The sequence below is a fragment of the Ammospiza caudacuta genome, chromosome 25, assembly GCF_027887145.1.
Source record: "Ammospiza caudacuta isolate bAmmCau1 chromosome 25, bAmmCau1.pri, whole genome shotgun sequence".
NCBI lineage: Eukaryota > Metazoa > Chordata > Aves > Passeriformes > Passerellidae > Ammospiza > Ammospiza caudacuta.
In genome coordinates, this window is record NC_080617.1 from 5,657,198 (window position 1) to 5,682,684 (window position 25,487).

At 48.2% G+C, this 25,487-nt stretch overlaps 1 protein-coding gene across 1 annotated transcript in view; it reads left to right on the forward strand.

Moving 5' to 3' along the window:
* CSMD2 (CUB and Sushi multiple domains 2) overlaps window positions 1-20,029 on the forward strand; it is a 236,605-nt gene extending 216,576 nt beyond the window's left edge. The window contains exons 56-71 of the mRNA XM_058819623.1: window positions 1,836-2,009; window positions 3,020-3,202; window positions 4,328-4,504; window positions 4,793-4,972; window positions 6,716-6,889; window positions 7,846-8,019; window positions 9,201-9,274; window positions 10,542-10,653; window positions 11,064-11,243; window positions 12,789-12,854; window positions 13,988-14,149; window positions 15,803-15,915; window positions 16,521-16,608; window positions 17,403-17,541; window positions 18,518-18,692; window positions 19,825-20,029. Coding sequence (XP_058675606.1) covers window positions 1,836-2,009; window positions 3,020-3,202; window positions 4,328-4,504; window positions 4,793-4,972; window positions 6,716-6,889; window positions 7,846-8,019; window positions 9,201-9,274; window positions 10,542-10,653; window positions 11,064-11,243; window positions 12,789-12,854; window positions 13,988-14,149; window positions 15,803-15,915; window positions 16,521-16,608; window positions 17,403-17,541; window positions 18,518-18,677 — 2,156 coding nt within the window. The 3' untranslated portion in view covers window positions 18,678-18,692; window positions 19,825-20,029. The remainder of the gene's footprint in view (window positions 1-1,835; window positions 2,010-3,019; window positions 3,203-4,327; window positions 4,505-4,792; window positions 4,973-6,715; window positions 6,890-7,845; window positions 8,020-9,200; window positions 9,275-10,541; window positions 10,654-11,063; window positions 11,244-12,788; window positions 12,855-13,987; window positions 14,150-15,802; window positions 15,916-16,520; window positions 16,609-17,402; window positions 17,542-18,517; window positions 18,693-19,824) is intronic.
* Window positions 20,030-25,487: the final 5,458 nt, after the last annotated feature.

The window sequence follows — 25,487 nt, forward strand, 5'->3', positions numbered from 1 at the left end:
ACCCTCTCCCTGTCCAGCCCATCTTGTGGGGGTCAGCAGTGAGGGAAAATTCATCAACCCCAAAAAAAATCCACGTGGGAATGGTCCCAGTGGTTTCAGGAGGTTCCAAGGGAAGGGGGTTTTGGGGTTTGAGGAAAGGATTCTGCTGGAGGGGTTTCTCTGTGTAGGAACAGGTGGATCGCAATGGATTTTAGGGGTTCCAGGTGGAATCCTAATGAATTTTAGGGTTTGAGGAAAAAGGGGCATTCTCTGTGTAGGGAGAGGTGGATCCTGATGGATTTTGGGAGATTCCAGGTGGAATTCCTATGGGTTTTGGGGTTCAAGGAGAGGATACTGCTAAGGGCATTCCACCATTTGTAAGGACAGGTGGATCCCAATGGATTTGGGGGTTTCAGGTGGAATCGCGATGAATTTTGGGGTTTGAGGAGAGGATCCTGCTGGAGAGGGTTCTTTATGTAGGGACAGGTGGATTCCATTGGATTTGGGGGTTTTAGGTGGAATCCCAATGAATTTTGAGATTTGAGGAGAGGATACTGCTAGGGACGTTCTGTTTGTAAGGACAGGCAGATCTTGATGGATTTGAGGGATTCCAGGTGGAATTCTAATGAATTTTAGGGTTTGAGGAAAGGATCCTGCTGGAAGGCATTCTCTATGTAGGGACAGGTGGATCCTGATGGATTTTGGGGATTCCAGGTGGAATCCTAATGAATTTTGGTGTTCAAGGAGAGGATCCTGCTAGGGACGTTCTCTTTGTAAGGACAGGCAGATCCCAATGGATTTTGGGTGTTCCAGGTGGAATCCTGATGGGTTTTGGGGGTTGAGGAGAGGATCCTGCTGGAGGGCATTCTCTGTGTAGGGCCAGGTGGATCCTGATGGATTTTGGGGGTTTCAGGTGGAATCCCAATGGATTTTGGGGTTTGAGGAGAGGATTCAGCTGGGATAGTGCAGGTGGAGAGGGCAGGAGCAGCTCTGGAGCACAGGGAGAGCTCACCTGAGTGGCTGAGGGTACACCTGGGTGAGTGAGGGCTTACCTGAGTGAGGACTCACCTGAGTGAGTGGGTCCCAGTCTTACACTGGGAATTTGGGATCCAGAGTGGATTTTAGCTGCCTTAGGGAGGTGCAGGCAGGAGCAGCCCCACCCCAGCATGACCAGTTTGTCCCTTTGGGCACTCAACCAGCTGCAATCCCATTCCCTGCCCAACTCCAGAAATTCCAATTGGCTTGAGCTGTTCCAAAGCTGGGATTGTTCCTTTTGTCTTTTTTCACGTTTATCCCTCCACACCAAATCCTACCGAGCAGTTTTGGGCACGTTTTCCTTTCCTTTTGTCCTCTCCTCACTCCTTGCATGGATCCTGGGGAGCTGGTGAGTGATGATCCATATTCCCACAGCCGGGAGGGAATTCCTGTTAAAACCCCAATCCCAGGCTCCCTCAGCCCCCATGAGTACAAGGGATCTCCTTCCTCCATTTTATCTCCCGTAAAATGTTGGGATTTGGAGGATTTGTTGACATTTGGAAACCCAGATTTATTTTACCACTGATTCCTTGGATTCCTGGGGTTCAAAGTTTAAAAAAAAGGAGATTTTCCTATGTTTTTGTTTCCTGTGTGTTGAACTTGCCTGTGAGGATGGGGAGGCCTTGGCACACATGCCAAGAGCAGCTGGAAGTGTCCCCATCCCTGGAAGTGTCCAAGGCCAGGCTGAACAGGGCTTGGAGCAACCTGGGATAGGGAAAACCATCCCTGCCCATGGAAAGGGTTGGAATTAACTGACATTTAAGGTGCCCCCAAGCCAGAATTCTGGATCCCCGGGTGCTGAAGCCGTGTCTCTGTTGCAGTGGTGTCGTGTGGCCACCCCGGGTCCCCTCCCCACGCGCAGATCTCGGGGGACAAGCACACGGTGGGCTCCGTGGTCAGGTACAGCTGCCTGGGCCGGCGCACGCTGGTGGGCAATGCCACGAGGATGTGCCAGCTGGACGGGCGCTGGAGCGGCTCCCTGCCACACTGCTCGGGTGAGGGGGCTTGGGAAGGGCATTGGGGGGCACATAGACACCGGCAGCTGGCCGTGGTCACCCAGCCATGGTTTCCCAGCCATGGTCATACATTTATGGTCACTTGTTCATGGTCACCCAGCCATGGTCACCCAGCCATGGTCATACATTTATGGTCACTTGTTCATGGTCACCCAGCCATGGTCACCAGTTCATGATCATCTGTTTATGGTCACCCGTTTATGGTCACCTGTTCATGGTCACCCAGCCATGGTCAGCTAGCCATGGTCATCCATTTATAGTCACCATGGTCACCCAGCCATGGTCACCTAACCATGGTCACCCCTTCTTGGTCACCTGTTCATGGTCACCCAGCCGTGGTCACTCAGCCATGGTCATCCATTAATGGTCACCCATTCATGGTCACCTGTTCTTCGTCACCTTTTCATGGTCACTCAGCCTTGGTCACACATTTAAGGTCAGCTGGCCATGGTCACCCAGCCATGGTCACCCGTTTATGGTCATCCATTCATGGTGACTCGTTCATGGTCATCACCTCCCACCCATTGTCACTCCTTGTGCCTTGAGATGCCTTCAGACCTTTCCTGAACGTCCCTGAACTTCCTTGAACTTCCCTTCCTTAGACGTCCCCAACCCTTCCCTTTCCCCTTTCCCCCTTTCCCCTTTTCCCCTTTTCCCCCTTTCCCCTTTTCCCCTTTTCCCCTTTTCCCCTTTTTCCCTTTCCTCTTTCCCCTTTTCCCTTTCCCCTTCCCTTCCTCCCATGCTCCAAGCCCTCCTTGTTCCCTGAGTCCCAGCTGCTCAGGGCTGGCTTGGAGCATGTGGGAATTCCTTCATGGAGGGGAAACATCCCTGGGGCTGATGCTGGAGCCTCCACCTTGGGATTCAGGAATTGTGGCCATGTTTGCATCCAGCTCAAAACCAGGGGGGGCTCACGGAACCAGGGAATGTTTAATCTGGAATTCCGCTGCTCTGCTGAGGGTGACAAGGGTGACTCTGTGCTCTCCTGGCAGGGGGCAGCCAGGGCGTGTGTGGCGACCCCGGGATCCCTTCGCACGGGATCGGGCTGGGGGACGCCTTCGACGTGGGCAGCGTGGTGCGGTTCAGCTGCGAGCCCGGCTACTCCCTGCGCGGCTCCTCCGAGAGGCTCTGCCACGCCAACGGCTCCTGGAGCGGCACGCAGCCCGAGTGCGAAGGTACTGCTGGGACACGGGGCCCTTCTGTGTCCCCAGAGCTGTTCTGGTGTCCCCTGAATCACTCTGATGTCTCCAGGGCTGTTCTGGTGTCTCTAGGACTGCCCTGGTGTTCCCAGAGCTGCCCTGTTGTCCCCAGAGCTGTTCCACTATCCTCAGGACTGCCCCAGTGTCCCCAGAATTGCTCTGAGGTCCCCAGAGCTGCCCCAGTGTCCCCAGAGCTGTTCTGGTGTCCCCAGAGCTGCCCCAGTGTCCCCAGAGCTCTTCTGGTACCCCCAGAACTGCCCTGGTGTCCCCAGAGTTGTTCTGGTGTCCCCAGGACTATCCCAGTGTCCCCAGAATTGCTCTGATGCCCCCAGCACTGCCCTGGTGTCCCCAGAGCTGTTCTGGTGTCCTCAGGACTGCCCCAGTGTCCCCAGAGCTATTCTGGTGTCCCCAGAGCTGCCCTGGTGTCTCCAGAACACCTCCAGTGTCCCCAGAGCTTCCCTGGGGTCCCCAGGACTGCCCAGGTGTCCCCAGAATTATTCTGATGTCACCAGAGCTGCCCCAGTGTCCCCAGAGTTATTCTGGTGTCCCCAGAGCTGCCCCGGTGTCCTCAGGACTGCCTCAGTGTCCCCAGAACCATTCTGGTGTCCTCAGAGCTGCCCCGGTGTCCCCAGAACTGCCCCAGTGTCCCCAGAATTACTCTGATGTCCCCAGAGCTGCCCCAATGTCCCCAGGGCTGTTCTAGTGTCTCCAGAGCTATTCTGATGTCCCCAGAGCTGCCCTGGTGTCTCCAGAATGCCTCCAGTGTCCCCAGAACTGCTCCAGTGTCCCCAGGATTGCCCTGATGTCCCTAGAATTCCTCTGATATCCTCAGGACTGCTCTGATGTTTACAGAATGGCTCTGATGTCCCCAGAATTCCTCCAGTGTCCTCAGGACTGCTCAGTGTCCTCAGGATTGCTCTGGTGTCCCCAGAATGGCTGTGGTGTCCCCAGAAGTGTTCTCATGTCCCCAGAAGTGTTCTCATGTCCTCAGAACTTGCCTTTCCTGAGCACAGGCAATGCAGGAGGAACCCCTCGGAGCCCTGGGGGTCGGTTTGTGCTTTCTGGGTGATTTTAATTGAATTTCCCCGTTTCTCCTGGCAGTGATCTCCTGCGGGAACCCCGGGACTCCCAGCAACGCCAGGGTGATCTTCAACGACGGCCTGGTGTTCTCCAGCTCCATCATCTACCAGTGCAGGGAGGGTTATTACTCCACTGGGGTGCTGAGCAGGCACTGCACCGTCAATGGCACCTGGACTGGGACCAGCCCCGAGTGCACTGGTGAGCACTGGTGGCGCCTCAGGGTTTTAACTTTGATATTTCTCAGGTTCTGTGCTGCTTCAGTGGGTGGGTCTGGGGTTCATATCAGGGATGGTGAGCTCTGTGCACAGAGCAGGGAGACAAAGCAATTCCTGCTCCAGCTGGGCACCAAGGACAAATGACCCAAATCGCAGGCTGCAAACCTGCTCCACATTTAACTGGTTAAACCCCACCTGGAAAAAAACATTCAGGACCATCCCAGGCGTGATTCCAGCTGCCAGGAATTCTCCTTTTTCCCTTCCTTGGCAGTGATCAACTGTGGAGACCCCGGCGTGCCGGCCAACGGGCTGAGGCTGGGCAGTGACTTCACCTACAACAAATCCGTGGTGTTCCAGTGCACTCCCGGCTTCATGATGGAGTCAGACAGAGCTGCTGCCCTCACCTGCACCAAAGACCGCACCTGGAATGGCACCAAACCCGTCTGCAAGGGTAAGGAACCCTGCAGGACGCAAGTTTTGGAGGCCACCAGAGTTTCCCTGGAAGCCTGGCTGGGCGTTCCTCATCTCCTTCATTCCACACACAAAGTTTGGCATTTGTCAGGGAAGCAGCAGCACCTTGCTGTGCCCAGGGCTATCAATCTGTGCCTGGTAGGGAGGGAAGGAGTTGCTGCTCTCCTTCAAAGCCCAGGGAGTAAAGTGATTTTGCACAAAAAACTCGGATCAAGCTCAGATGAAATATTGTGTTTTTCCAGCAGACGCTGTGCTGGCATCACCCAGAAACATCTGAAAAATGTTCCCTGCGAGTCTTTTCATTATTCTGAGATGGCTCCTGTGGTTCAGAGATAGAAAAGGGAAATAGGAAAGCAGTGGCTGGGCAGGCTGGATCTGTTTTCCTGACCCCCCAGTGCAGATAAAATGTGTGGCAGCATCTCTGCATTCCTTTAAAAATCTGGAAAATTCACCTGTCACGGAGCTGATATAAAAACAGGCCACATAAAAACCCTCAAATGCACTCCAGCTCCTTCAGAGGCAATTCTTCCTCTCCTTTTTCATCCTCGGCACTGAGCAAATGCTGCAGAAATGATCCAGAATGTGGCCAAGAGTCTCATTTGGAGGCACAGGTTTGGCTGCTCTGAGCAGAGTGCTGCAAAAATGTCATCTCCAAACACCCCAGAGTGGGTGAAAACCCGACAGGTTGTGGCTTCAACTGCTCGTCTGAGCCTCAGCCAGGTTGTCCAAAATGTGTGAATCTTCAGGGAAATCTGGGATGAGCTTTCACACCATGTCAGGGCAGATTTTTACCTTCAGCTGAGAACGAGCATTGACTTCAAAATCGGATTTGTGGAGATGCTGAGGGGAAAGTTCTTCCCTCAGAGGGTGGTGGGGCACTGAGCAGGCTCCCCAGGGAATGGGCACAGCCCCAGGATCTCAAGGAATGTTTGGACAATGCTCTCAGGGATGCACAGGATGGGATTTTTGGGTTGTCTGTGCAGGGCAGGAATTGGACTGGATTGTCCTCATGGATCCCTTCCCATGGGATATTTCATTATTTTGGATTTAACTCCAAACTTTGAAGGGTTTGACCCCACTTTGTGCCAAACCTGGGAGATGCTCTTGGAGAGCAGAAGGTGACTTCGCCCCTATGTGGAATTTGCTTGTTAATGGAAATAATTAAGACGTAGAGAGACCTGACTCGGCTTTTCCTTTTCCTTTTCCTTTTCCTTTTCCTTTTCCTTTTCCTTTTCCTTTTCCTTTTCCTTTTCCTTTTCCTTTTTCCCTTGCCCTATTCCTTCTCCTCCTTTTCTTGTCCTCATTTTCCTCCTTTTCCTTTTCCTTTTCCTTTTCCTTTTCCTTTTCCTTTTCCTTTTCCTTTTCCTTTTCCCTTTTCCCTTTTTCCTTGCCCTATTCCTTCCCCTCCTTTTCTTGTCCTCCTTTTCCTTTTCCTTTTCCTTTTCCTTTTCCTTTTCCTTTTCCTTTTCCTTTTCCTTTTCCTTTTCCTTTTCCTTTTCCTTTTCCTTTTCCTTTTTTCCTTGCCCTATTCCTTCTCCTCCTTTTCTTGTCCTCCTTTTCCTCCTTCTCCTTCTCCTCCTTCTCCTCCTTCTCCTCCTTCTTCTCCTTCTTCTCCTTCTTCTTCTCCTTTTCCTCCTTCTTCTCCTCCTCCTTCTTCTCTTTGCCATCCTCCTTTTCCATTTCCTCCTTTTCCTCCTTCTCCTTCTTTTTCCTCCTCCCCCAGCCATCACCTGCAGAGCTCCCCAGGCCATTCCCAACGGGAAGGTGGTGGGGTCAGATTTCAGCTGGGGTTCCAGCGTCAGCTACGCCTGCCTGGAGGGTTACCAGCTGTCCCTGCCCGCCGTGCTCACCTGCGAGGGCAACGGCTCCTGGAGCGGGGAGATCCCCCAGTGCTTCCGTGAGTAGCCACCTGCCCTCTCCTCCACCAGGATTCTGCTTCAAATCCAGCTTTTTAGGGCTTTTTCCAAGTTTTTTCCCCAAGCTTTGTGTCGCTGAGCAGCTCAGGGTTTAGAGGGATCTTGCTGTGCTTCGTGCTCCGTTCATAAATGGAGTTTTCCAGCAGCTGGAGTGGGAATTTTTGGTGCTATGGGGATGGTTCAAGAGTTTGGAGCCAAAGTCTGGCTGCTCTCCCACCTGCTTGGTTTTTTTGGGAACTTTGGTTTGGCATCTGTGAAGTGCAGGCAGGGACACAGGTGGTCACTCTACCCCTGTGACAGAGGGGCGATGCCACATTTGGGATGAATCCAGGCATTTTCCATGTTCCTGCCTACAAAACATCCTCAAAACTGGGTGTTTGCCCTCACTGACCCAATCTTCTGCAATCAGAACTCCTGGAACTGCCAAAAAATCCTTTAGGAAAGGGCACTGTTGCAGCAGAGGTTGGGAACATTTTGTGAAGGCCGGGTGGGTTGATACAACAGCAAACACCAAAAAAAAGAGAATTAAAAAAAGGGAATTAGCATCTCCTGATGCTAAAGGCAGCTCTGAGTCGCTTTTCCAGCTGCACAATATCCATTTTCATATTAAATCCCACAAACCCCTCACTGTTCCTCACACCTTTCCCAGGATCCGGGATAATTAGTGGGCTTTCCATGTGATACAGAGCCAAGGAACAAAGTGACACCGTGCAATTAGGGGAGAGAAAAAAGAGGGCGGAAAAAAAGGCAAATCCGGGGGAGAAGGTGGAAGTTAATTAACAACCATCGACAAAAGGACATAATTACAAAGAATGCAGCCAGCAGCACCTTCAGCCACCCCTGATTCCCGAGCTGATCGTGGAGTTGGATGGGCTGTGATGGGATGTGGCATTCCCGAGGGCTCTGTGGCCACCTCCTTGTCCCTTTGCTGTTGCAGCCGTGTTCTGTGGGGACCCGGGCACCCCAGCCCAGGGCAGGAGGGAGGACAGAGGCTTCACCTACCGCTCGTCCGTGTCCTTCTCCTGCCTGGCCCCGCTGGTGCTCGTGGGGTCGGCGCGCAGGTTCTGCCAGTCCGACGGCACCTGGAGCGGGACCCAGCCCAGCTGCATCGGTAAGGGGGGCTCAGCTCAGGGGTTTGGGGGCTCCCTTCACCTCCAGTCCCAACCCCTTGGGGGTCCTTGCGGGACAGGGTGGGAGCACAGGGCAGGGAGGAGACCGGGGTGACCGTGGTGCTTTGTTTTGGTGTTGTGAGGGTCCCCAGGATGAGGTGAGAGATGGGAATTGACTCTCAAGTTCTCAGAAAGCTGATTTATTATATTGTGAAATTATATGAATATCTATTATATTAAATTTATATTAAATTTATACTAAATTTATATTAAATTTATACTAAATTTATATTAAATTTTATATTAAATCATATTACATTATATTATATTATATTATACATTATATATTTATATTTATATTTATATTTATATATTAATATAAATAAAATTGTATTTATAAATATAATTATAATAATATATTTATTATAGATACAATATAAATATACTAATTAAATATACTCTATTATATATTAATTAATTATATTCTAATCATAATATAAATATTATATTAAACATATTTCTAAATATGTTATTATAGTTATAAAAATAAATGTAATTATATAATAAATTTTATATATTTATATATTAAAATATTATATTTATATTATATTATATTATATTATATTATATTATATTATATTGCTATACTAAAACTATACTAAACAAAGAGAAAGGAGACATCAGAAGGCCAGAAAATAATTAATAATAAAAACCCATGACAGACTCAGAGAGTCCAACACAGCCAGCTGTGATTGGTCGTTAATTAAAAACAATTCACATGTTGGGATAAACAATCTCCAGGCCACATCCCAGAGGAGCAAAACATGGAGAAGCTGAAGCTTCCCAGCTTCTCAGGAGAAGGGATTTTTCATGAAATATCATGGTGACAGTGCTTGGAGCTTTGGGATGGTCCCTGGGAGCAGAGGGCATGGTGTGGGTGTCGCGAAGGGCTGTCCTGATCCAAGGTGTGTGTTCCCAGTTTTTCTCCTGAGGGATGAAGTGCCTCTGGTTGCTTTGTGCTGCAGCAGGCAGGGATTTAAGGAACAGGAAGATCCACGTGTTCTCCTTGTTGCTGTGTGTTCCTTCAGAGGCAAATCCCATTTGTGTTCTAGAGGTACAGCAGGACCCGTGTGCCTGGAGGGCCTCTGAGCTTTCCCATAAATCCCTTCCCTGTTTTTAACAGATCCCAGCCTCACGACGTGTGCAGATCCTGGAGTGCCTCTTTTTGGGATGCAGAACAATTCCCAGGGATACCAGGTATGGCCATGGAAGAGGGATGTGCCACAAAGCCAGCCCTGCTCTGTCCTTGGCCTGGATTCACGTGTCCTCCCATGGATTCCTGTGTTATCCTATGGATTCACATGTTATCCCATGGATTAACATGTTCTCCCATGAATTCCTCTGTTATCCCATGGATTAACATGTTCTCCCGTGGATTCACATATTCTGCCATGGATTCACGTGTTCTCCCATGGATTCCTGTGTTATCCCATCGATTATTGTGTTCCCCCATGGATTCATGTTTCCTCTCACGGATTATTTTGTTCTCCCATGCATTCATGTGTCCTTCCATGGATTAATGTTTCCTCCCATGGATTCCTGTGTCCTTCCATGAGTTAATGCCTCCTGTCATGGATTCACATGTTATCCTGTGGATTCACGTGTCCTCCCACAGATTCATGGGTTGTCCCATGGGATTCATGTGTCCTCCCATGGATTAGTATCGCCTCACATGGATTCACATGTTCTCCCATGGATTCACATGTTCTCCTATGGATTTATGTCTCCCCTGATGCATTAATGTCTTTTCCCATGAATTCATGTCCTTCTTCCATGGATTTTTGCATCTTTCCATGGATTATTGTGTCCTCCCATAAGTTCATGTCCCCTTTCGTGGATTCTTGTGTTATCCCATGGATTCCTGTGCCTTGCATGGATTAATGTCCCATCCCATGGATTCATGAGTCCTTCCACGGATTAATGTCTCATCCCATAGATTAATGTGTCCTTCCATGGATTCCTGTCTCCTCCTGGGAGCAGGACACCCCAATGTGCTCCTTTTGCCCTCAGAGTGGGTTTGCACAGCATTAATTAGGCAGTGCATTGTATCTGAAATTAATTACACTGCTAATTAATAGTTTCTGCTATTCACATTAATTCCCATTAATTTTCAGGCCAAATCCTGCAGGTGCTTTTGCTAATCCCATCTCTCATCCAGCAGGAAATCGTTGGAATGGGGACAAAAATCCCACAGTGGCTCCCTTGGGGGGCTCCATTCCCACCCATTCCCTGCTGGGATAGTGGATGCCAGAGTGGATCCTTCCATTTTCCTGCTAATTAGTCACCTTAATCTTGAAGTTTAATTAATTTATTTTATGCTTAATTAATTTGGAGACACCATAAATGGGATTTTTGCTCAGCTGGGAGTGGAGATGCTCCCGTGAGGGATGAGGTGGTGACAAGGGGATGGAATGAAGGTCTGGGAATCCCTGGGAAGCTGAGTGATTGTCTCCTGTTGGGACAGGTGGGAAGCATCCTGTTCTTCAGGTGCCAGAAGGGATATCTCCTGCAGGGCTCCACCACCAGGACCTGCCTGCCCAACCTGACGTGGAGCGGCGTCCAGCCCGACTGCGTCCGTGAGTCCTGGGAATGCCACGGGGAGCTGGGGCCCTCAGCCAGGCTCTGCAAAAGGAATCCTTGCAGGAAATGTGTTGCATTTTAGGGAGAATTGGGGATTGCAAAGGCAGATTTTAGTCTGGCACTCAGTTCTGGGCTCAGAGGTGCTTCAGCAGCTTTTGGTTTTGTCTTTTTCCCTTAAAAATGGGGGTGGCCAATCCTGATATTCAGCTCATCAGCTGGAGCCTGGTTCAGCTTTCAGGAACAGAAACCCAGCATGGGAAGCTCTTCCAACTGGGAAAAATCCCTGTGAGCTGTGGTGTAGAACCTCTTCCAGGAGGGTTCCCCTGTTGCTGTCACGGTGTCATTTCTCACCCTCCCCGTGCCCGCCTGGGTGGTTTCTCTCACCTGTTCTCCCTGTCCTCTCCAGCCCACCACTGCAAGCAGCCCGAGACCCCATCCCATGCCAACGTGGGTGCCCTGGACCTGCCCTCCCTGGGCTACACCTTGATCTACTCCTGCCAGAGCGGCTTCTACCTCACCGGGGGCTCCGAGCACCGCACCTGCAAAGCCGACGGCAGCTGGACAGGGAAGCCCCCCATCTGCCTGGGTGAGGGGCTGGCAGCACCAGCTGGGCTCTGACACCCTCCCCAGGCTCTCAGGTTGTGGAGATCCTGGGCCTTGAGGTGCTTCAGAGGTGGTTTTCAACCTGCAGATAAACCCAAGATGCAGTTCTGGAGTCAGAACTCCATGGAAGGAGAGGGGAGGTGTTTTCAGCCGTGATTTTGTTCCCTTAAAAGTTGTGGGATGGCCCAGCCTGATTTTTGCTTGGTGGGAGGGTCTCCATCATTGGTCTCCACTGCAGAATCCCAGAACATGGTTGGAAAAGGCCTTTGCGGTCATCAAGTCCAACCTGTGACCCAACACTCAGGTGCCACCTCCAAAGAGCCACCTGGGGATCTTCTGGGGAGTTTTTGGGTCTAGAAGAATCTGAACAGGACAAAAATTGTTTTTCCCCCTCACATTTTACCTGCCACAGAGTCTTGGATGAGGAACAGATGAGGAGCATGTTCTGATCCATTGAAATGAAGCCCTGTAGCTCTCCTGGAGTGTGACCCTGGATACTTTCCTGGAGCAGAGGGAAAGGCAGGACAGGTTGGGGACAGTGGCTGAAAGGCAGAGAGGGACCTGAGGGTGCTGAGGGACAGGAGCTGGCCCATGAGCCAGGTGTGCCCATGGTGGATCAGGGATGGACCAGCAGGAGCAGAAGAGGGATTGTCCCCTGTCCTGGGCACTGGTGAGGGACACCCCAAGTGCTGTGTCCAGTTCTGAGACATGGAGAGGTTGGAGAGTGTCCAGGAAAAGGAACAGAGCTGGAAAAGTCGTGATGGAGCTGAGGGGGCTCAGTCTGGAGAAAAGGAGGCTCAGGGGGGACCTTGTGGCTCTGCACAGCTCCTGACAGGAGGGGACAGCCCCAGGTTGGGCTCTGCTCCCAGGGAGCAGGGACAGTAGGAGAGGGAATGGGCTCAGGCTGAGCCAGGACAGTTTGGGGTTGGATTTTAGTGAAAATTTCTGCACAGAAAGGCTGCTCAGACCTTGGCAGGGGCTGCACAGAGAGGTTTGGAGCTCCCAAGGAAAGCCTGGACGTGGCACTCAGAGCTCTGGGCTGGGTGACAAGGTGGGCATCGGGAACAGCCTGGGCTCTGTGACCTTGGGGGGCTTTTCCAGCCTCGGGAATTCTGGGGTGAGCAGTGCCAGACCCCACAATACAATGCAATGCAATGCAATGCAATGCAATGCAATACAATGCAATGCACTACAATACAATACAATACAATGCAATGCAATGCAATGCAATGCAATGCAATGCACTACAATACAATACAATACAATGCAATGCAATGCAATGCAATGCAATGCAATGCACTACAATACAAGACAATACCATACCATACAATGCAATGCAATGCAATGCAATGCAATGCACTACAATACAAGACAATGCAATGCAATGCAATGCAATGCACTACAATACAATACAATACAATACCATACAATGCAATGCACTACAATACAAGACAATACCATACCATACAATACAATGCAATGCAATATCATGCAATGCTGACCAGCTGTGCTTTGTCCCCTGTCCCAGCCGATGTCCGGCCCAGTGGGAGACCCGTGGGCACCGCGCGGGAGCCGCCGCTCGTCAAGGCCTCAGGTGAGGCTCAGGGGGCTCCTCCCCATGGGCACAGCCCTGATACCGCTCAAATCCCCCTCCTGAATGCCCTCCTCTGTGTGAAAAATGCCAGTCGCTTGTTTTTAAAATTTTAAAAGTTTAATGGTAATAAAATTTTTATATTACTATAAAAATAGTAATATAATTTGAGTAATAATGATTTGGACAATTTGGATTAGGACAATATGAGACAAAGAGTTATGGACAGTCTGGGTACCCGAAAAAGGACCCACATTAACAGAGGATTAGCCCTTAAAAGCAACAGCCTGTTGCATATTCATACACCTCATACATGATGCATAAATTTCATTCAAACACAGGAATCTGTCTGGTCAGTGCCTACTTCTTCCTCTAAATCCTAACAGCACCTTGGAGGCAGGAAGAAGTTTGTTTCTTCTGATAAGAGGAATAAATTCTGTTTCTCTGAAAGATTCAGGTGTCCTGTGGCTGCTATCTCAGTGCGAGTCCTTTCTTTAAAAAAAAAGCATCCTACATAGCATAGTTTCTATTTTAACTTTTTTTATAACCTAAAACTATATTTAACACAGTACTTAAGAGAATTAATACACCATCACTTTCTAACACAACACATATAATATTCATTTTAATATTTGCGAAAAGCCAACCATAAAATACATGCGTTTTTCACACTCTGGAAACTGCCACATGTCCCATCCTATTCTCTGGAGAAAAAACAGGATCCTTACAGGAGCTGGACATCAAGATCCATATCTCTCCCCACAGCATTCCAGCCCTTCCTGTACATTTATCCTTTTTTGTTTTAAGTTTTCCTAATAAGTTTATTTGAACTTTTCCTAATAAATTATTTTGGGGCTGGTTTGTTTTTTAAACTATCCTTGTGTTTTTGGTCACAACAGCCAAGTTAAAGTTACTGGTTTTGGCTTTGTCCCTCATGGTGATGGCTCAGAGCAGGTGGGATTTAAGATACTTAAAATACAAAATATTTTTAAATATTAAATTTTTAAAACAATCTAATTATTATCAGTGAATTCAAAGAAAGCAGAAATCCTGCTCTGTTTTATTTTTTCCCCCTGAAAAAATGGAAATGCTGCTGGGTATTTTTTTTTTCGCATCTCCCACTGCTGTGATTCCAGTGCCTCCAGATGTGTTTGCAAGGAATTCCCTGTGGAAAGGCTCCTACGAGTACATGGGGAAGAAGCAGCCAGCCATGCTCTCTGTCACCAGCTTTGACCCTGCCACCAGCAAGGTCAACGCCACCTTGATCGACCACAGCGGGGTGGAGCTCCAGGTGTCAGGTGAGGGACAGACAATGTGACCTTTGGGAGGGGGTGGCATTGGCACTGCCAGGGCAGTTCCCTGTGTGGGAACTCAGCACATCCCTCTGGGTGTCCAAAGTTGCCAAGGACTCTGCCTGGGGGCTCGGAGACCCTGGCACACAGCCCAGAACACCTGGGGATTTGACTTTGACCCCTGGAGCAAGTTACCAGCTTTGTATGAGGACCTGAAAGTCACAGAGGTTTGAATGGTGTAATAATAAAATAATCACAGGGTGAAAATGTAGATTTTAGGATTTTTGTTATGGGGACAAGATGGAGGAATCAGGGCTTGTCCAGCCTTTCTTCTTCTTCTTGTTCTCCATTTCCTGCAGTGATGTTGGCACTTTGGGATTGGTTTAGAGTAGAAGTGCACTGTTTAACATAGGTGATAGGTATTGGGAATTAAGTGTAAATATGTTATACGTAGTTTGTAGTATAAAAGGACAACACAGAGTGCCTGTGGCTGCCCTGCTGAGCAGATCTCGGCTGGGCAGAAAGAAAATTTTATAGGTAAGAATTAATAAACAACCTCAAGAGTGAAAAGTGAAGAGTCCAGACTCGTTCTTCAGTTGCACGGGCTGAAGCAGAGACATCCTGCACATCTTGGGGCAGCAATTAACAACCAAAACCCCAGAGCACAGCTGGGATGTTGTGATAAAAGCCAATTCTTGATTGGATAGGTTATATTCTATAGGATTATGAAAGGTTATATTATATATAATACTATAAAATATAACCTATATATATTTTATAGTATTATCAGTACTGTGTCAAATCTTACTGGTGGACAATACATTCATGCTTAATTTATGGGTCAGTACAAGGTATTTTGCATATTTGTCAAACTTCTGTATTTTTAGTTAGTTTACATATTTTTTCTACTGATTCTCATGAGACAGCTTTTATTCTTTATACTGCTGCAATTATTTTTCACTCTAGGAATAGATTTTTGTGTTAATGAATCTTTCATACCAAGATTGTTTTCTCATGGGAACTTGCAGCTATTAATTTAGGCCTGATTTTATGAGGCCTTTCTTTTATAATTTCTCTTCCTGTCTGCATCACTGGGACACCTCTAGGGCTGTGTCCAGTTCTGGTCACTGATGGCCAGAGAGACATTGAGGGGCTGGAGTGTGTCCAGAGAAGGGAATGGAGCTGGAAAAGGGTTTGGAGAATTCCTGATGGGGCTCAGGGGGCTCCCCACAACTCCCTGACAGGAGAGGGGTCAGGCTCTGCTCCCAGGATGAAACAGCCTCAATCTGTGCCAGGTTGGATTTTAGGGAATATTTCTCCATGGAAACACCTTGAAGCTGCCCAGGGATGTTTGGAGTGCCCATCCCTAGAGGTGTCCAAGGTAGGACTTGGAGCTTTTGGGTAAAAACCATGAAATTATGTGAGCTGGACTTTGATGATCCTTGGGGGTCCCCTCCAGCTCATGATTCTGTGAGTGCTCCATGTCCCTGCCCTCCTGAATATCAATTAAATATTCAGTTGAGTCCTTTCTCATGTGGAAAATACCTTCAGTATCCTGGGCTGTGTTTCCCACCACCAACTCAAATCCTGACGTGGTTTCTCTGCTCTCCCACTCAATCATTTCAAACCAGAGCTGACAAAATCCCTTTTTTTTTCCAGGGATTTACAAGAAGGAAGACGTGCACCTGCTGCTCCAGGTGTACCAGATCATGGGGCCACTGGAGATCTTTGCCAACAAGTTCAGGAATGACAAATGGGCCCTGGATGGACACGTGAGTGAACAAAACCCACCCTCCCATGGCTGTCCCAGCCTGGATTTCCCTTCCCTGGAGCTGAGGGATAATTCCCAGAGCTGGGAGGGGACATGTGGCACTTTTCCAGCAGGTGATAGTTCCTCCTGCAGCTGGGGGTTGGTTTTATTGCCCTGGGGTTTGGAATCCATCATCTCCCAGATAATGCTGGAGGAGAAACCAACACGATTTGTTTCCTGTGGGTGTTTTACATCTGCTCAACATCTTGCTGGAAAAGCTGATTTTCCCTACTCCTCACCCTTTACCTGTGTCTGGGAGTTTCCCAAACCCTTTAGGGTTCCAATGGAGCTTGGAAAAAATGTGGATCCAACTGACCCATGGCCACTTTTCTCCCTCGCCCTCTGGAATCAGCAATGTCCTCTCCAGTTTATCACAAACAAGATTTTTTAGCTTCCCTTCCTTTGAGAATGGAGAATTTTCAGCTGTTGGGTGGTGAAACTTCTTTAAAAATGCCAGAATCTTCTGGGGAATTGCATCAAATTAATGCACTTGGAAGGGGCTGGGATGAACTGGGTGTTAAATCCAGGGGAAAATTGGATAAACCCATTGATTTCCACTCTCCACAGGTCTCGTCGGAGTCCTCGAGTGGCACCTTCGTGTACCAGGGCTTTGTGCGTGGCAAAGGCTTCGGGCAGTTTGGCCTCCAGAGACTCGGTAAAATTCCTTGGATTTGCACTTTTCCCCTCGATTCCAGAAGCTCCATTTTGGCCTGGTTGGGGGTTTCCAGGCAGGGAATTTTTCTCCAATCCCTCACTTGAATTTTCGGCGCTTTTCGAGTTCTGCTGAACTTGGTGTGAGGTTTGTGGGAGACAAATAGCACAAAACAAACAGCACAAAACAAACATCACAAGGATAAAATTTATAATTTGGGAATAAAATGAGGAATAACCAGGCTGCTGTCCAAAGCAGAGAGAGTTTGGAAGCACAAACAACACTTGGATGTTTTTTTTTACCAAATTCCCAGATCCCTGCCAAGCCCAAATCCCGTTCTCACCACAGCAAGTGTCTCCATCAGAAATCACAGAGGCTCTTGGGAGCTTAAACCCCCCAAAGTTTAAGCTCCTAAATACCACTTAAAGCATAGTTTGAGCTCTTTAATCCCTCAGGATTGCTGGAATCTCATCACCTTTATGGATGCACGTTTTTGCAGCATTTCAGAGTCTCCTCAAAGCCCAACTTCATGCATCCACGTTGGACTTTTTTGGCAAAATAAATCAATTTATATCTCTCTTTAATTGCAGATGTAAATAAATTATGAGACCTAATAGGCTGGATCTCCATCCTTGCACATCCATTTTTAAATTCCATTTTCCAGCACCACTTCACTCATTTTGCTGCTGGTGCCACCTGTACTTTGAGCCAAGGCCTTTTCCCCCAGCAGGGGTTTGGAAATGTGGGAAATGTGAAAGGAAAATGAAGGAAATGTGTTCCTTTCTGCTGTGTTGCAGACATGAGCATGATGGAAAATGATCCTGAATCCATAGGCCACCACTTTGCATCCAACAGCAGCTCCGTGGCAGCCGCCATCCTTGTGCCTTTCATCGCCCTGATTATTGCAGGGTTTGTGCTTTATCTCTACAAACACAGGTGGGTTTGGGGCAAGAATCCCAAAAGCTGAAAGAAATTCAGGGATTTGAGAGAAATATCAGTGAGCTGGGCTTAAAATCCCCTCCTTTAAGGCTGGTTTAATTCAGGAGGCGGGACAAAAACAGAAGGTTTGGAAGGTTATTGCAGGGTTTGTGCTTTATCTCTGCAAACATGCTTTTGGGGGAAGAATTCCAAAAGGTGAAAGAAATTTAGGAATTTGAGAGATATATCTGTGAGCTGGGCTTAAAATTCCCACCTTTAGAAATGGTTTAATTCAGGAGATGGGACAGCAACAAAGAGGGTTTGGGAGATTGGGAGAGTAATTCCAAAAGGTGAAAGAAATTCAGGGATTTGAGAGGAGTATCAGTGAGCTGGGCTTCGAATCCCCCTTTTAGGGCTGGTTTAATTCAGGAGGTGGGAAAAATAAAGCATTTCTTTGGATTTGGGATTTGGGAGAGGAGAGCAATGGTTTTTCTGGCCATTAATGGGATTTGTGGCCACATTTAGGAGGATAAAAAGCAAATTCCCCCCTCCCCATGGCTTTGAATGTGGTGTAAATTCAGTTTTGTCCTGATCAATGCTGCAAACCCCTGGATGGATTTTCCTGCCCCATCCCCACGGGTTTCCCTTGTCAGTGCCCTCCCTCAGGGCTGTCACTTTGATTTCTTAATATTTTCTAAGCCTTCTGAGTTTACATTCTTGTAACAAACTTTCTCACACACTTTCTCTAAATAACTCATTGTTTTGCATTCTTTTATGGAGGAGGAGAAATTTGCTGGACTGTTGGTTTGTCCAGCGTCATCGGAGAGGTGGCACTTTCACCCTCCAACCCGCTGTCACTTTTGGAAATCTATAAATTTCAGAGTCAGAAGATAAATTTCCCTTTTTTCACCTTGAAAGCAGCACTGTGTGTGCATTGTGTGTTCCGTGTCCTGTAGTGACATCACCTGTGTGGGTTTTGTCCCCGATGCCACAGGAGGAGACCCAAAGTCCCGTTCAACGGCTACGCCGGCCACGAGAACACCAACGTGAGGGGCACCTTTGAGAACCCCATGTACGACAGGAACCTGCAGCCCTCAGACATCATGGCAGGCGAGGCCGAGTTCACAGTGAGCACGGTGTGCACGGCCGTATAGCGCCGTCCCCGCGCGGTGAGTGGGACACGGCCACCCCGCGGCCACCGGCGGGCCCTGGGGGCTGTGGGGCCATGGGATGAGGGGACGTGGAAGGGGTTGGGGGCATGGAGTGTGTGGGGAGGTGGAAGGGTTTCCACGGGATCATGGAATGTGGGGATTTGGAAGGGTTTGGGGTCATGGAGTGTGGGGATTTGGAAGGGTTCTCATGGGATCATGGAGTGCAGGGAGTTGGAAGGGTTTTCATGGGATCATGGAGTGCAGGGAGTTGGAAGGGTTTTCATGGGATCATGGAGTGCAGGGAGTTGGAAGGGTTCTCTTGGGATCATGGAATGTGTGGGGAGGTGGAAGGGTTCTGATGGGATCATGGAATGTGGGGAGTTAAAAGGGTTTCCATGGGATTATGGAACGTGGGGAGTTGGAAGGGTTCCCATGGGATCATCATGGGATCATAGAATGAGGGGAATTGGAAGGGTTTGGGATCATGGAGTGAGTAGAGTTGGAAGGGTTCTCTTGGGGTCATGGAGTGAGTGGGGAGGTGGAAGGGTTCTCTTGGGATCATGGAACATGGGGAGTTGGAAGGATTCTCATGAGATCGTGGAACGTTGGAGAGTTGGAAGGGTTTGGGGTGGTGGAGTGTGTGGGGAGTTGGAAGGGTTCTCATGGGATCATAGAATGTGGGGAGTTGGTTTGGAATCATGGAATGTGTGGAGTTCCATGGGATCATGGATTGTGGGGAGTTGGAAGGGTTTGGGATCATGGAACGTGGAGTTGGAAGGGTTTGGGATCATGGAATGCATGGAGTTGGAAGGGTTTTCATGGGATTGTGGAGTACAGGGAATTGGAAGGGTTCTCTTGGGATCTTGGAGTGTGTGGGGAGGTGGAAGGGTTCTAATGGGATCATGGAGTGTGTGGAGTTGGAAGGGTTCTCATAGGATCGTGGCATGTGGGAAGTTGAAAGGGTTTGGGCTCATGGAACATGGGGATTTGGAAGGGTTCTCATGGGATCATGGAATGTGTGGGGTTGGAAGGGTTCTCATGGGATCATGGAATGCAGGGAATATTCCATCTGGAATGTTCCAATTTTAGGACACCAAAGCCCCTTCCCCAGAATTTCCATGTGCCATGACCAACCCCCTTGCATCCCCAGATTCCCGTGGCCGGTGTCCAGTGTGGATGACGTTCCCACCTCACCATCCATCCATCCCCTCCCCACCTCCCTGCTCCCGCCCCGCCGAGGCCGCGGGGAAGCTGCTGCACCTCCCTGGAATTCCCGAGGGGCTGCTGGATCCACCTCCAACCTCCATCCTGCTGGATATCCAAGCCAAAGGTTCTGCTCCGGCCCCGCTCCCAGACCTCGGGAAGGCCTGCTGGTGGGAAGGCTTTCCCCAGCCTCCCAAACTTTGGGAAGAGCTTGGGCCACAAAGAGGTTGTGCACAAGGTGCTGGAAATTCTGTGGAAAACACCTGGATGGGACAGGATGAGGATTTGTGTGTCTGGGTTATTTTTTTGGTTGGATTTTCTACCCCAGGGCTTGAGCAGAGGAAGGGTTTTGAAAGTGGAGCTTTCCAAACCTTGGGAAGCTTTTCCCCTCTTCCCTGTGTTTGGTTTTCCTTTGGGCATTCCTGGCTGGATTTATGGATAACACCTGGATGGGACAAGATGAGGATTTGGGGTTTCTGTATTTGGGGTTCTGGGTCATTTCTTGGTTGGATTTTTTTACCCCAGGGCTTGAGCAGAGGAAGGGTTTTCAAATGCAAAACTTGGGAAGCTTTTCCCCTCTTCCCTGTGTTTAATTTTCCTTTGGGCATTCCTGGCTGAATTTATGGATAACACCTGGATGGGACAGGATGAGGATTTGGGGTTTCTGCATTTGGGTCTCTGGGTTATTTCTGTGTTGGATTTTCTACCCCAGGAAGAGTTTTCCAAATGGGACCTTCCCAAAAGTTTCCCTTTTCCCTGTGTTTGATTTTCCTTTGGGCATTCCCAGCTGGGTTTTTCCTGCCCCGTGTTCCCCCTGATTTGAGCTGGGCCCAAATCCCTGATCAGGAATTCACTGCCAGGCAATTCCTGAAGGGACAGCAATATCCAAAGGGACAAAAATCCTCTCTGAAAAGAGCTCAACACTAATTCCCCCAAAAGCTGCACAAATCCTTTGCCCTTTCCAGACTGATCTTCCAAAGGGCAATGCCAGAAGAGTTTTAATTGCCATCCTGAGCTGTTCCCTTTATTTCCCAGGGGCACTGAAGTTTCCTGGGATTTTGTGGGAGCAGGGAAGGCTCTGGATCCTTGTGATCCAAAGTTTGCTTGGAGTCACTTTTTTTAGGATCAGGGGAGGCAGAAGTGCCATTCCCAGGTCACTGAGTCCAGGAGGCTCCGAGGAAAATCAGGATGAACCCTTTGGAATGGGAGTTTCCATCCATGCTCCAGTTCCAGCATGGATCTTCTCCTCCCTGAAGCTTTGCCTGGGATAATCTGGGAATTTTTGTTGGTTTATCCTTGATTTTCTGGGTGTAAATACATCAGTATTTTATTTTTGTTACTCCTGGCTCTCCCACAGGGAGCAGAATTCCCAGCCTGCCAAAAAATGCCACCTGTCCTCCCAAAAATGTCACTTCTCCTAAAAATCCCACCAAGGTGCTCTGATTTCTCCCTGGGAAGTGGGAGCTGGATCCTGAGCCCTGATCCAGCATGGGCAGGGGTCAGGGAAATGTTCCCACATGGATTTAGGGAGGATCCCAGGGTGAAATTCCATGGGCAGATGGATTGGGATGGTGTCGATCCCATTGGGACTCCAAAGGAATATTCCCCTCTTCCCTTGTCCCCCTTCCATCCTCCCAGGGCTGGAACCAGGCTGGGATAATCCCTTGGAATCCTTGGATCCCACCCTGCCTCCCCTGGGCTCTCCTGGCCCATCCCTGATCTCTTCCAAGCTCAATTATCCCTAAAAACCCCATAACCCAACCCAAACCCCTGCCCTACCACATCCCAATCCCAATTCCAGGGCCCAAAATTCCAACAATCCCTGGAAGCAGAGCTTGGATCCATCCAGGTTCTTCCCCAAATTCCAGGGAATCCTCCCACACCTGGCTCCCACTCATTCCATGGAAAATCCAGGAGAAATTCATGTCAGGAGTGCAAAATAAATCCAAAATATTTAAAACCACCCAGGCAGGGAGAAGGGGGAGCTTGACTTTAATGGAATTTGCTGCTTTGGATCCATGAATTCCCTACTCCTGCTGTTGCCCAAGGAAGTGGGAAAAGGGGTTTATCCCATTTTTTTGCAAGCTGGCTGAGATCTGCTCCATGCCATTCTCCATCCTTGTGCCCAGAGGACTTGCATATGGTAAAAAAAAAAAAAATATGGGGAAAAAGGGAAAAAAAATGAAAATAAAAGGGAAAAAAAATGAAGAAAAAAAAAGGGGAAAAAATGAAGAAAAAAAAGGGAAAAAATGAGAAAAAGATAAAAAACCACAAAAAAAGCTCAAATCCCTCTTTTGTACAGAGATATATTTTTATTAATTAAAAGTTTGTACAGCTAAAAAATAAATAAAAAAAAACCAAAATGTAATTTTTTTTTCATTATCGTAGGGAAAAACAAGAACAAAAAAAGTAGTGGAAAAAAATCAGCTTTTTTTTGTAAATGTAACAAAGTGTATAAATGGTTTCCATAAAAATGTACATATGGAATCTCTCCATGCCCCTGGCTTGTCTGCAGAATTCCCAGTTAATTTATCTGTCTCTGTATATGAGGCTTTTCCGTGTGTTCCCGGCGTTCCCTGCGGAATTTCAAAGCTATTTTCGATTTTGGACTTCCAAATAATAAAAAATCTCGATTTTTGCATTGCTTTTTCTTAACAGCCCCCTGGTGCTTTTTTTCCTTTTCTTTCTTTTGGGGTTTTTTGGGTTTTTTTTTTTGTTTTGTTTTTTGGTTTGGGGGTTTTTTTGTTGTTTTGTTTTTTGGTGGGTTTTTTGGTTTGGTTTGGGTTTTTTGTGGGGTTTTTTGGTTGGTTTTTTGGTTTGGTTTGGGTTTTTTGTGGGGTTTTTTGGTTGGTTTTTTGGTTTGGTTTGGGTTTTTTGTGGGGTTTTTTGGGGTGGTTTTTTGGGTTTTGTTGGTTTTTTTGAAAGGGTGTGTGAATTCCAAAAGTTTTATCCCGGAATTTTGAGGATGTGCACACACCATTCATGCAAGGATGGAGTTTCCCGACTTTTCCAGCACATCACGATTTCAGGGAAGGGGAAAATCCGAGCAAATTGGGTGGATTTGCAAGAATGGATTTGGTTTTTCCAGCAGGGTTTATCATCAATATCCCACGGGAAAGGAGAACGGCACCCTTCCCGCTTCCCAACCTCCGCATTCCTTTTCAAGGAGCCCCAATTTGCCTTAATGAGGTTTTAATTAACGCCTCCTCTCTCTCCGTGCCCGATGATTGGCAGGAATTAAATCGGGATCAAGGAAATTTGGGATCAAAAAGGCCCTGGAGGATCTTTGATGTCCCGCGGCTGCTCCCGTGTGGATTTCATGCTCCCTTGCCTTTTTTTTTTTTTTTGGCTTTTCAGACTCTTCATCCTTGGATTTATCCTTGGATTTGTCCCCTCCTTGGCTCGGTTTATCCAAAATAAGGGTCAGGGAGGGAGCTGAGGTTTTTGGGATGGGGTTCCTTGGGGTTTTGGGGCAGCAGAAAGGATCGTGCTGGATTTCCATGGGTTCAGGAGGAGGGAAGAGGATCCAAACGCTTTTGGAGCTTCCCAGAGGAGCTGGGGCTGCCCCATCCCTGGAATGTCGGAGCTTGGAGCAGCCTGGGATGGTGGGAGCTGTCCATGGTCATGGAATTTTGGGTAGAATGGGATCATCCTTAAGGTTCCTTCCAACCCAAACCATTCCAGGATTCTCCCTGCTTCCAATTCCCAAAATTTCCCTCTGTATTTGGGGTATTCTTCCTTCTTCCAATTCCCAAAATTTCCCTCTGTATTTGGGGTTTAATCCCCAACCCAGGCTCAGCTTTTTTGGGGGCATTCTTCAGGAGAAAATTCCTCATTTCCCAAGCTTTTCTTTTGCCACCAAGTTCCAGCCCTGGAATCTCCTCCAGAACAGGGATTTGGTGCTTTTCCAAAGCTTTCCCAACCCCTCTGGAAGGAAAGATCCCAAAAATCTCCCCTGGCTCCTCCAGCAGCTGCTGATTGAGGGAGAGACCAGCAGGGAAAATGGGAGAGCTGGAGCTTCCACTGGGAATATTTTGGGGGAAAAAAACAGGGAGAGACTAGCAGAGAAACGGGAAGGAGCTGGAGCTGCCACTTGGGAATATTTGGGGGAGAAAAACCAGGGAAAGACCAGCAAAACATCCACCAGGAAAAAAAAAAATCCATGGAGAAAGAAGCAGGACAGGAGCTGGAGCATCCCCTGGGCATTTTTTGGGAGGAATATAACTGGGAGAACTGGAAGGAGCTGGAGCATCCACTGGGAATCTTTTGGGGGAAAAAATAGGAAAGGACCATCAGGGAAATTGAGGATTTTTTCAGGAATATCCCATGGGATTCCTCAGCAGGGATTCCTGCCCTGATGGCAAGAGTTGGCTCATCCCAAAATAAAAATCTGGGAGATATTTTTAATTAGGATCTTCTCCTTTGAAAATGAATCCCAATTCCTTCCATCTGCCAGCCTGGAATATTCCAAGCTCCAGTAAAAACAAGTGGGAAACTCCCCGTGAGGAGAGTGAAAGTGCAGGAGGGATGGAAAAGATGGAATCATTGCCTTCTCCCACCTGGGATTTATAAAATAAACTATAAATTAAATATCTCTTTAATTAAATGTCACTTGAAAGATCACCTTAACTCAGCCTGAGGATGGAGGAATAAAGGGGTGTCAGGGATAATAATAATAATAATTCTAAATCCAGGAATTATTGCTCTATTTGCCCTTTCCAGCGGCGATTCCAGCTGATTGTGGAACAAATCCTTGGGAAGCCTTGGGAATCTTTGGCCTCTCTCCCATTAAAGGGTGATTAAATTCAGATAAAATCCCCTTCCAAAGTGGAGGGGCGTGGTTGGATCTTCCCAAGGGAATTCAGGGTGAGGGAGGTTAAAAGGGAGATGGCACAGAGGGGAGTTCTGTGCTCCTTTTCCCTTTATTCCCCTTTTTTTACCCCTTTTTTTCCTCTTTTTCCCCCCGTTTTTTTTCTCCTTTTTTTCCCTTCCCCCCCCCCTTTTTCTTCTCCCCTTCCCCCCTCCCCTTTTTCCCCGTTTTTATTCTCCTTTTTCTCCCTTTTATTTCCCAATTTTTTCCTTTCTCCTTTGCAATTCCCGGGTTTTTCAGCAGGGACAACACGGCTCATCAGCAGAACCGAGCCGCTGGGATTGTAACTATTGATTTTTCCCTGTTTTCACCACTTCTCAGTGCCTGGAAAACATCACTGGAGCCAACACTGGGCACTTTGGGACAGCTTTGGGATTGCAGGCGCTGTCCCAGAGAGTTCCTTTGGAAATCTGCCAGGAAATCTGGCAAAAAATGGGGAAAATTGTTTAAAATCTGTTTTTAGGCACAAAAAAAAAAAGAGCTCAGGGTGAGGCTGATGGAGCTGCTTGAACCTGGAGTAACTTTGCCCTGGATGTGGGATCAGATGGGAGGAGCTGCCACAATCAGCAAAATTCCCAATTATTTTTGGGAATTCACACTCTGGAGGGCCAAAACCCTTGGAATTGGACACAAATGGATGCAGGATTCCCAAGCACAACTTGTGGCTGGAATTGTTCAAGGCCAGGATGGAAAAACCTGTCACCCATGGCAGGATGTTCCTTAAAGTCCCTTCCATCCCA